We start from the raw sequence: 10,261 nt of genomic DNA, 5'->3' as shown, positions 1-10,261 counted from the left end.
ATGAGAAAAGGGACACTTGGCGACTAAATGCCTTAAGCAGCTGTGTGCTTTCAACGTGAGTTAAAGCAGCTGAGCTCACATGTCTCAGATGGGGGAAAAAAACATGAGAGCTGCACATTCAAGAGAGGAAAAAGAGACTGAATGAAGTGAGGATCCAATATTTGAAACAAAACTGAAAAAAAGGTTCACAAAAAAGAAACCACAATATATATATCATATTAACTAAGGAATAAGCCTGCATAAGATATTATTGTTAATCATTGATATGCTGATTCTGGTTTAATCACTCTTCAGTTTCTTTTCTGTCCTTACAATGTTGGAAACATTTAGCATTTTGGTCGCTGCATCATGAATGAGCAATATCTGCAGTGCTACTACATCTATCATATAATTGGCATGGCATATACAGCATAGTTGAAAACCAATAGACCAGTTTTATTAGCTTAAAGAATTTTGAGAATGTTATTTTTTTTTTATCTACTTAAGATGTTTCCCGATACCTGCGGTATTTGTGAAATGTTCCTTTCTGGTTTTAAATCTCTCAACAGATCTCAAGCAGTCCCTCTCAAAGTCTATAATGGCATTCTTTAAATTGTGAACGCCGCACCAGTCTGCGTCCTTTTATATGGTAGATAATCATGTCATGAATTCTCAGCAGATTGTTGGTGTTATAAATTTACTATTGCTTTAGGTTGCAGAGTATCATTCAGAAAATTATGTGCAAAAATAGAACCTCTTAATGAGTCACTAATTTTCTGCAAGGTGAATCTATTCATATTTTTTAACCTACCATTTTTAAGGACCACATTGTCAGACAGCTGGACCAAAATAAAAATACAGCAAAAGAAGAAGACTAGCCGTTGAATTGTTGTACACAAAAAACGTTTGCCCCTCTTGAAGTTAATCAAAATGGCCAAAGGAGAAACAGCTCATGACGCCAAAGCATGCATGGCATCTGCTAAACATACGGGTGCTTCTGTTATCATTTACGTAAGTCTGTTTTCTACAAACTCAATGATATTTACTGATATTTCACTGCTGCTGCAGACAACAGGATGAGGTATGAGGGAGCATCCAGTAAACCAGGACACAGACAAAAGCACCAGAAGCACTAAAACTCAACTTATCCACAAGCTTTCAAAAAGCGGATGCTTATTGTGTTACTGCTTTCACAGTGAATTCTACAGCAAAAGAGCTTTATATCATTGGTTGATTGTTTCACTTATTGACTGAAGCCAGACTTTTTTTGAAATCGTTTATGTCAATAAACTGGAGAATGTGAACATTATCGTTTATTTGAGGTTATACTGCCATCTAGTGGAGCAACAACAACCCTCAATAACTTGATTGTAGATGAAGACGTGGATGGCTTTGTAATTGATACATTGTTAGGACATTTTTCTTAACACATACGGCGCTGTAGTGACCGACTGCTCCTTATGGGGCCCAGAGTCCGGGCCTCATAAGGGGAAGTGATGTTTTTGGATTAGAAGTTATGCTGAGGGCGAAGGTGTGAATTGAAGATTAGGTTAGACTTTGGGTTAGGCATGTAACAGTAATGGTTAGATTTAGGATATGGTCAGGGTTAGACCGTAGAAATGAATGAAAAATAAATGGAAGTCAATGCAAAGATCCACAACAATTTTGTTTGAAATACCCTGGTTGTCTACATATATAGGTGTTTATAGTTTTATTTCTTAATACCTACTGAAGAGAGTGCACGACTTACTCCGGCAGGACAGAGTGATGTACTTGAATGATTTATGCAAAATGAAACATTTCAAATAACACTAGGATTAAGGCAGACCCCCCAGGCCTCTCCTTCCCCCAGATTTGTCTGAATCTATATTGTAGCATTTCTCAACTCTCACTCAACAATTCTTAGCATCCATGTTTTAAGCAACATACATTTTAGCAACATAATTTTGAATTCAGAAGTACGTCAAGAAAATGTAATGTAATTCAAGCATAGCTCCGCTAGAGGGCGCTATAGGAACGTATACTATAAAGACTCCGCCCTTATGCTTTCGTCAGAGTGTTTGCGGAAGTGAACGTCTTGTCTTGTTTTGGTCGCCCCCTTTTCTGTAAAAATAAATCAAAACTACAACAGATGATGACCCAGATGCCCAGTCCTCCACCTGAAGAGTTGGTCAAACAATGGGAAAGGTCAGCGCGATCTTCTACACCTTATAGCTCCATGAGTTGGTTAATAGCCTGTAGTTACAACATTAACTTTGCGTTATTACTCTCGCCTCGTCTCAATGTTCGTGCTTCGGGTTTAATTCAAAGCTAAAACTGAATCCATGCCAGCCAGCATAAATTACAACTGTAAAAATCAGAATTAGTATAAAAAGTTTGAAATTAGAGCGCGGAATAATACAAGTGTTGAACTTTTGAAGGAAGGTAGTTGGGTTCCTGTTCAGAATTTTGCTTTTATTCATTTATTTTATTTTTTAAATAAAAGTGTGGACAAAGGAGAACTAAGCATATAAAAGTGTTTAAGGTTCCAAACTTTTCACTTCCCCATTTCTAAAACGAAAAAAGGGGAAAGAAGTTATATCTATCATTTTTCCTAGATATAAATAAATTATAAATGAGTGACAGACTGCAATGCAAAAAAAAAAAATGAATAGCCAATGCCCCACAAATGTGTGTTTTTACAAAATTGCATTTAGACTTGGACTCAAAAAATGACCTTCATTTAAAAGGTTTTGGGAATTTTTCAGAATTAAAAACAATAATTTAATCACATGTTTGATCAAATCTGATTCATAATGCAAAAATATCACATTGTTTCTTATGTACATCAAGCCAAAGATAGTTGGTAAGAAATTGTACCAAATAGTCGCAACAAACCCAACCCAGTATGTAAATTCATGATGTAGCTCAATCTCCTATAACACAAGTTATTTAACAGAATACATTATTACAGAGTCTTGGTTCGGAGTGTTACAGATGAGTAGTGTTGGATTTTGTGAAAACATCTGTGTGTGTGTGTGTGCGTGTGTGTGTGTGTTGCTCTGATGCAGTGAACAGAAGCGACTCAGGCAGCAGGTGGTGGAGGAAGACATTGAGGACTGGCAGAGGAGCCCAGACTTCTCCGGCCTGGAGCGGGTCGGTGGCGTGGACCTCTCCTTTATCAAAGGGGATGAAGTCAGCGCCTGCGCCCAGCTGGTGGTGCTCAGTTACCCTGATTTGAAGGTGAGCTGACCGCCGTCACACCGAGCCGAGCCTCCCTCTAGTGGTGAAATAACAGAACAGTGGCAGTAAAAAATCTTTTCTGCTCTTTTGCTTAACAGACGTGAGCTTGTTTTTTTCATCAGTGCCATTCAGTTAGCAGAGGAGCCATTAAAAAACATAGCACAATAAAATGAAAAACCGAGTTTATTAATATTTATATACTGCTCAAAAAAATAAAGGGAACACTTTAAGTGTTAAACACCTGTTTAAGTGTTCCCTTTATTTTTTTGAGCAGTGTATATACTTTATATTGGCCACAGCTGAAATTTTGTCTGCCAGCTGCAGGCGACCTTTAAAAGCAGTCATATTTAAAGTGTTCGCTCTTTGAGTCATCATTATTTTTAATTAGCTGCTGTTTTTATGACTTCAGAAAGCTGATGGAATGAGGGAAACATTACTCATGCTTCCAGCTGGGATATTCGCTTGGTGTCTAGAGTGACATATAGTTTAAAATGCTTTGTAATGTCTACCAGGCCATTTATCTTCCCCGTCCAATGCTAAAACCTGTAATGCAATCAATTCAATTCGTCCTATTTTATTGTAATTTAACTGCATACTATACAACTCCAGACAGTTTTACTCTGAGATCTATAAAAATGTAAGTGGAGTGAAGTACATAATAACAACAGTTGAGTCAGTGACTGCATGGAATCGATTGTTTTTCCCTAGATAGGAAACTTTTTAACAATTTTAGCAATAATTTAAACTTAAATGCATTGTTTTATAGCTAAGATTATATTGGAGTGCATCTAATTGGCTGTTTATTTGATTACAATGACACTTAACACACACCCCTTTTAAAATGGCAGGTTTTTGTCAGATAAAAAACATGAGGCCGGGCAACAAAACAATTTTCTAAAAACAATGTGATATTTAACCCCACCCTCACCACCCACTGGTACTTCGACAAGGCACGCTTTCAATTCATTTTCCAGATTCAGTCTTTTTAAGATCATACATTCCATGAGTTTTAGTCAATCTGTCTTATTGGAAATAAGGTTTAGCTGTTACACTTTCTCTATACATTTTTTCAGCTTTTTTTTTCTTGTTTACATTTTTTAATTTTTGTCAAATGGTACAAAATACAATTATTTTTGGAAAGATAATCTGAAATTGTTGAGCATGACTTATATTTACACCAGAAATCCCAAACATATTGATTAGGGGATGTATACTCTTTTGAGGGCCACTGTATACTGCATGTGCACCTATTTAATTCTCTCAAATGTTTGACACTGAACCCATGAAGTTAAACTGCTGATCAAGATGTTATATTAAAATTATCGTAAGTTTTCTGCTTTCTTCTACTGTTTAACAAATCTAGTGCTACAGACTGTTTGTGCCACAAGATCTCAAATTGGTCTTTGGTAAGGAATAAAAAAAAGAAACCATTTATTGTGCAGTTTGTAACATTGTTATGGGGAGGCTTTCAGGTCATTGGAGTCCATAATACAACACAAATATTTCCTGAAAGCTAGCTTTCAGGAAAACAACTGGTATTTTTAAAGACAGACATTTTTGACAGTTTGTCATGAAACCAATCATGTGTTGAGGTTCCCTTCACTAGTTTCTGTGCCCAATACCAGCTTTTCAAAGTCTAATTTGTAGCATCTGCTGTTTACTTTGAAGGAAGGTGATTTAGGTCTGACCTTATAGCCTCAGAGGCACAACAGTAAAGTATTTTTAGAGTGACCAAGGAGCTGTGACAGCTTGTGCTCCGGAGAGATGCAGGTTCTGGTCTCCTGAACCCTGCTGATTATCTGCAGGATCCCAGGCAGGTCATCATGGGAGAATCGGTCACCTGTAACATTGCTGCTTAAAATAGACAAAAGATTCAAGCAGTGTGCTTAAAGCATATGTGTGCTTAGTGACATACACTTTATAAGCTATTTCTAAATGTTCATCATTTAACACATGACCCCAAGGTGTAAGCAAACAATCTAGTAACCTAAAATCTTTCATGTTTACAACAGTAAATTGTTTTGAATAATTTACTATATCAATCTGGAATATCGCCATAGAGATAAAATTCCTTTCTACTCTACACAAAATTAAACAAAAACAGTGAAATTCACACAAGTTTCAATGTCTTTGCTGAAAAGCATCCCCCATAGAATAATACTGCCATCACCATGTTTCACTGTGAGTAATGCCTGTTAGTTTTCCAGGAGCATTTTGCATGTTAGTCAAAAACTTTCATTTTGATCTCATCTGACCAGATCAGCTTCTTCTACATGTTTGCTGTGTCAGGTTTAACACCTATTAAAGACAGATTTAAACAAACACAGAAAAGACCAGAGAGTTAGATTCTTTGTATCTCGCGAGGAGAACGGATACAGATGTGTTTCCAGTCACAAATCTCCGACCGCTCTGAAAACACATTTGTCCGCTCCTCTCTTTTTATTGCTTTCAGAGTCCCTATCACAGAGAACACTGCAACTCTAAGGAAGTGGGGGCAAAACACTTCATCACTTAGTTGCAGTGCTAATGACAATCACTAACTAAAACACGTGGTATCTTGCACTAGATTATTTTGTTCCAGATACAGGGTAAAACAAAGCAAGTTGTACATCTTCACGGCGACGGTTTTATAGCTATCTAGCAGGTCAAGGATGCAGAGGTTTCTGCTGAGCGATAACCCTGTTGAAAACAGTTGTCTCTGCTCTTCCTCAGAGAGGCCTTCTGAGAAAGGAATCAAAGTAATTCAACAACACAGAAACATTCTTTATGCTAAGATGAAACAAAACAAATAAAGGCATATAAGACAAGAACATTATAAAGGTACATGAAACAACAAATATTTGATAATAATATGTACAATTTACCTAACATGCTGTGTCTCATACATGGCAGATTCTTGTTGCCTTCTTTCAACAACGGTGTTATTCTTGTCAGTTCTCTGTAAAGGCCAGAGAATTGGCCTTTACAGAGGCTAATACTGTAGTTGTCCTCTTGAGAGATTTTCCCACTTGAGCTGTGAACCCTTTTATTTTAACTTGATAGCTGCTCAACTCTGTGTTGGTTGATCAAATAAAATCCTAATAAAGCACAGTACATAACAAGAACATCATCTTAGACTGTTTCATAAGGTAAAACACAAAATGACATCTGAAGATGTAGCTCACTTGGTGTGCTCATCGCCTCATTGTTTTTAGTGTTTAGATTTTTCTACTGCTGCGTTTTAAGAAATTGAAAGTTAAAGTAAACGCAGAGAGGTAACATTTTTGATCCTTGTAACATGCATACATTAATCTATATAGATATATGTGGGCATGTGTGTGTGTGTATTTTAAAAGCTGCATGATGTTTTGTAAAAGCTTGAACAAAATGAAAAATAAAAAAAGGTGTGATAGAGGTTGTCAACTGGCTTTTAACAAAACCCAAACAAGCTGGGAAATATTAATATTTAACGTCTTAAGTCATTGAAGGGTTTTGGAAATGTATAATTGGTTCTGGAGACATTAATTAATTTAAATTTCCAATAGGTTTTGAAAAGAAAATTACGGAAGACCATTAGGGCCGCTGAGATTGAAGTCAGAATTCTTTTTTTTTCAGCGGCCCTAATCGTCTTCCATAGAAAATGGTCTCCATACAGCTCTGCAGAAAAAATAAGACATAGGCCTTTACTAATCTTTTTTTAATATTCATGGCTGAATTCTTTGTGTGATCATTCAAAACCATAAATAAGCAACAGTAAATCTGAAAGCATTTAATGCTTAGCAGATTATTTTTATCTAAACATCTATATTGATTATGTAGAGTTATGTTTTAGAGATTGAGGATTGTTTTTATTGAACAGTCAAAGGTCTGAACAGTACCAGCAATGAGGTGATAGAAGATTTATAAAGACTTATAAAATATATGCCGGTACACTTACAGTTATTCTTAAACATTTCTTTTCATTTCGCACAGCTTGTGGCAGTAAGATGTTTGCATAAATGTGAATGCATCCTAAACCGTTGAGGTGAATTAAACTAGAACACTTGGATCCAGACAGCATCGCTCCGTCTCTCTTTTAGGACACTGTACTGGTGTCCTAAAACCAAGTACAGGGAACTGACTGGTTTCTGCTCTTTCCTCTAAGATTCTGTATGAAGACAGTCACATGGTGACCCTGACGGCCCCCTATGTCTCTGGCTTCCTGGCCTTCAGGGAAACCCCTTTCCTCCTGGAGGCACTGCAGCGACTGAAGATCAGCCAGCCTACACTTATGCCTCAGGTCTGTGTCCAATGAGGAAAGAAAGGCGAGTCTGAATTCTGTTCTGGATTAAACAGGGAGCCCCAATGTGAGTCCCTGAATTAGTTTTAAAGTAATTATCCTCATCTCTGCCTGATCTGATGCAACAAGTCAGATGTACCCGCAATAATTAAACTCATTTTTATTTCTCTTTAAACAGCCTCTAGTTAGGACCTGTATTACCCAGGTTCAGCTCGGTTCACTTCAAACACATTAGATCAAGTAGAGCGTCTATGACAAAGCTCTTCTGTTCTCCATCTCACTGTTCCTCCATGTGTCGTCTCTAAGTCATCCCCACCCACACGCTTCTGTTTGTCACAGCCCACACGCCTCCTCCTTTTCCTCCCCCTCTGTCTCGCCGTCCCCACACAAGAAAATGTGTAGAAACGGTCAGAGTTTCTCTCTCACATGCACACACAAACTGATTTACTTCTACTGACATTTAGCATGGGCACACACACGCTCTGTCGCTGCCAGTTTATCTGCAACCTTTCCAGGGGTCTGTTCCTGATCAGTTCCTATTCCCAGCAGAAAAATAGCTGCATCGTCTCTTCTGGACTCAAACATTTATTGGTGTGTTGAAGTGGGAAAATCTCAAGCTCACATGTTTTCCTAACACGTCTGAGTTTTCCAACAAAGGGAGTAAAAATAAAAATAAGTGGAATGAAATTTTAAAGTGGACATCTCAAACTGTTTAGGGCAGTAGGTGATGGATTAAGGCTTGCTTATGGCTGGCTTTATTATTATTCCATTTAAGCTGATATTTGTAGTATATAGTAAATGTTCTGTTTCTTTTCAACAGGTGGTGTTTGTGGATGGGAATGGTCTTTTCCACTACAGAGGTACATATTCACTGATATTTTTTATTGATTTTAAAGGATAATTAATGCAGCTGTGCTTATACAGGTTAAAGGGTCAATTTCCTATAGATAGAAAACCTGTGGACTGATTAAAGAAAAAGAGAGCAAAAGAAAGGAGCCACCATATTGAATAATTCAAAGAAATCGTGCCAACAGGAATGGTCAAAAGTCATTCTCTTTGTATGCTCCAATCTTATACAATTGTAAAGGCTGGGTGTGCATGGGCAGCTTTTGCTGACAATTTAAGACCCGGTCTTTATTTAGTCCAGAAAAATATTTTGAAAATGGTTTTTTTTTAGCCTGTAGGACAGTTTTTCTTCCTCAACAGTAATGACAGTTTTTAAAAAAAACAAAACAAAACAAACTATGTTCTGTGTGCAAAGTCTGTGTGAAAAAACAAAAGCAATGTTTTTTATCTGTTACAGAGTTCGGCTTGGCGTGTCATCTTGGGGTGCTGTCAGGTCTTCCCTGTGTGGGCGTGGCTAAGAACCTGCTGCAGGTGCAGGGGGTGCTTAAAGACGAGGAGCACCAATCACAAGTGAGACCACCAAATAATTTTAACTCATATAATGATTATGAATGATCAAAAGACTCACTGTATGTTTTGGCATGAGAAATTATGTGCCGTGTGCTACACACAACACACAAAATTTAAAATTGTTTAAAATTTTAACAATTTTAAATGTTTAAAATTGACCGTATTTTATTTATTTATTTATTTTTTTACTTAAAATATAGTCGCTAATTTAAGGAACCACTAGAGATCGAAGCCTGGTTAAAACCAGTCCATTGTTCCACAATTTGCTTTTTACGGAGGGTCCGTACTCTCGGATAATGAGAAACAGTGGCTTGTTGGAGACATGGACTCTGCTGAAGTTTGAAACAACTGAATCTGATATTACCCAATCGCTAACATTTGGCTGTGATGTATGTAAAGCTGTAAACAAGCATCCCCCACTGCGAAGAGATGAGTGCCAAGCGGAGTAGGGTCACAAAATGTTTGCAAGCAATAAAATGTCTTAAACATTCCTCTTGCTCCAACTTCAATTGCTCAATATTTGGGAGCGTGGCCAACATGAACTGAAAGGCTTCGTTCACTTCCTCCACTGCCAGTTCCAAACTACATCTATAGGCAGACCATAACTCCAAAACAGCACAGAAAACCAGCGTCATCTTTCACAACTCCTCCTTCTGCTCGCTGATTTGCTCAGCAGAAAGGCATCCTAAGAAATTGAGCTGAATGGGACAAATCCTAGATGGAGCAATGAAGGGAGATGAGAATCAAGTGGAACTGCTTAGGAAGGCAATGGCCAGGCTTTGATCAAAGTGAGTTAGTGTAAAGCTCATCAATCTAATATTTGCTTGAAACGCATGGGGTTTGAAATGCAGAAAAAATATTATGAGATTCTCTAATTTGGATTTTTTTGAAGACTAACCACAAATGGCTTTCTTGTGCTTCATTTACTGCGTCTCTATTAGCTCAATTTGCTTCTCATTTTACAGAGCTCCAATCCTTGACTGAAAGTTTGAAGGAGTGATTAGTTTTGTTATTTTGACTTGTTTCTCATTGTAAATGTCAGAGAGGGGCAGAGCAACAGACAGAGTTTGATTTTTGTGTGTTTCCTCAGCTCCCATCCACATGTTTCTGTTTGCTGGGAGAGTGTGTTTATGTTCGGCTTTGACAGTGTGACAAGTCCTTGTTGTGTAGCTAATGCTAATGAGATGCTCTGAATACAAATCAAGCTGGAACAAATACCTTTTGGTCCAAGTGTGCTTCTGGGACTGCAAAACCTGGGTTTGATTAATATGCAAATGTTCATTTTGTTCCAGTCTGGCGCCTCGGTGACCTAGAGGAGGAGGGACAAGAACAAATTAAAGTCGAAAATCTACCTGATGGACAAACATTCTGTTGCAGTCAGGGAAA

At 37.6% G+C, this 10,261-nt stretch overlaps 1 protein-coding gene across 6 annotated transcripts in view; it reads left to right on the top strand.

Moving 5' to 3' along the window:
- The first annotated feature begins 2,035 nt into the window (after positions 1 to 2,035).
- Positions 2,036 to 10,261, top strand: part of LOC116720634 (endonuclease V) — a 59,441-nt gene continuing 51,215 nt past the window's right edge. For 5 of the 6 annotated variants that reach the window (XR_004339432.1, XR_004339431.1, XR_004339433.1 and 2 more), the window contains exons 1-5: positions 2,036 to 2,166; positions 3,030 to 3,201; positions 7,325 to 7,459; positions 8,280 to 8,319; positions 8,763 to 8,875. Coding sequence is in view for 2 of the 6 variants with exons in the window: in XM_032564007.1 (XP_032419898.1) it covers positions 2,111 to 2,166; positions 3,030 to 3,201; positions 7,325 to 7,459; positions 8,280 to 8,319; positions 8,763 to 8,875 (516 nt within the window). In the remaining 4 variants the exon portion in view is untranslated. The remainder of the gene's footprint in view (positions 2,167 to 3,029; positions 3,202 to 7,324; positions 7,460 to 8,279; positions 8,320 to 8,762; positions 8,876 to 10,261) is intronic. The other variant, XR_004339434.1, reaches the window with a different exon arrangement.

Source organism: Xiphophorus hellerii, chromosome 5 (genome assembly GCF_003331165.1).
Source record: "Xiphophorus hellerii strain 12219 chromosome 5, Xiphophorus_hellerii-4.1, whole genome shotgun sequence".
NCBI lineage: Eukaryota > Metazoa > Chordata > Actinopteri > Cyprinodontiformes > Poeciliidae > Xiphophorus > Xiphophorus hellerii.
This window is presented reverse-complemented; position numbering and strand designations above follow the sequence as displayed.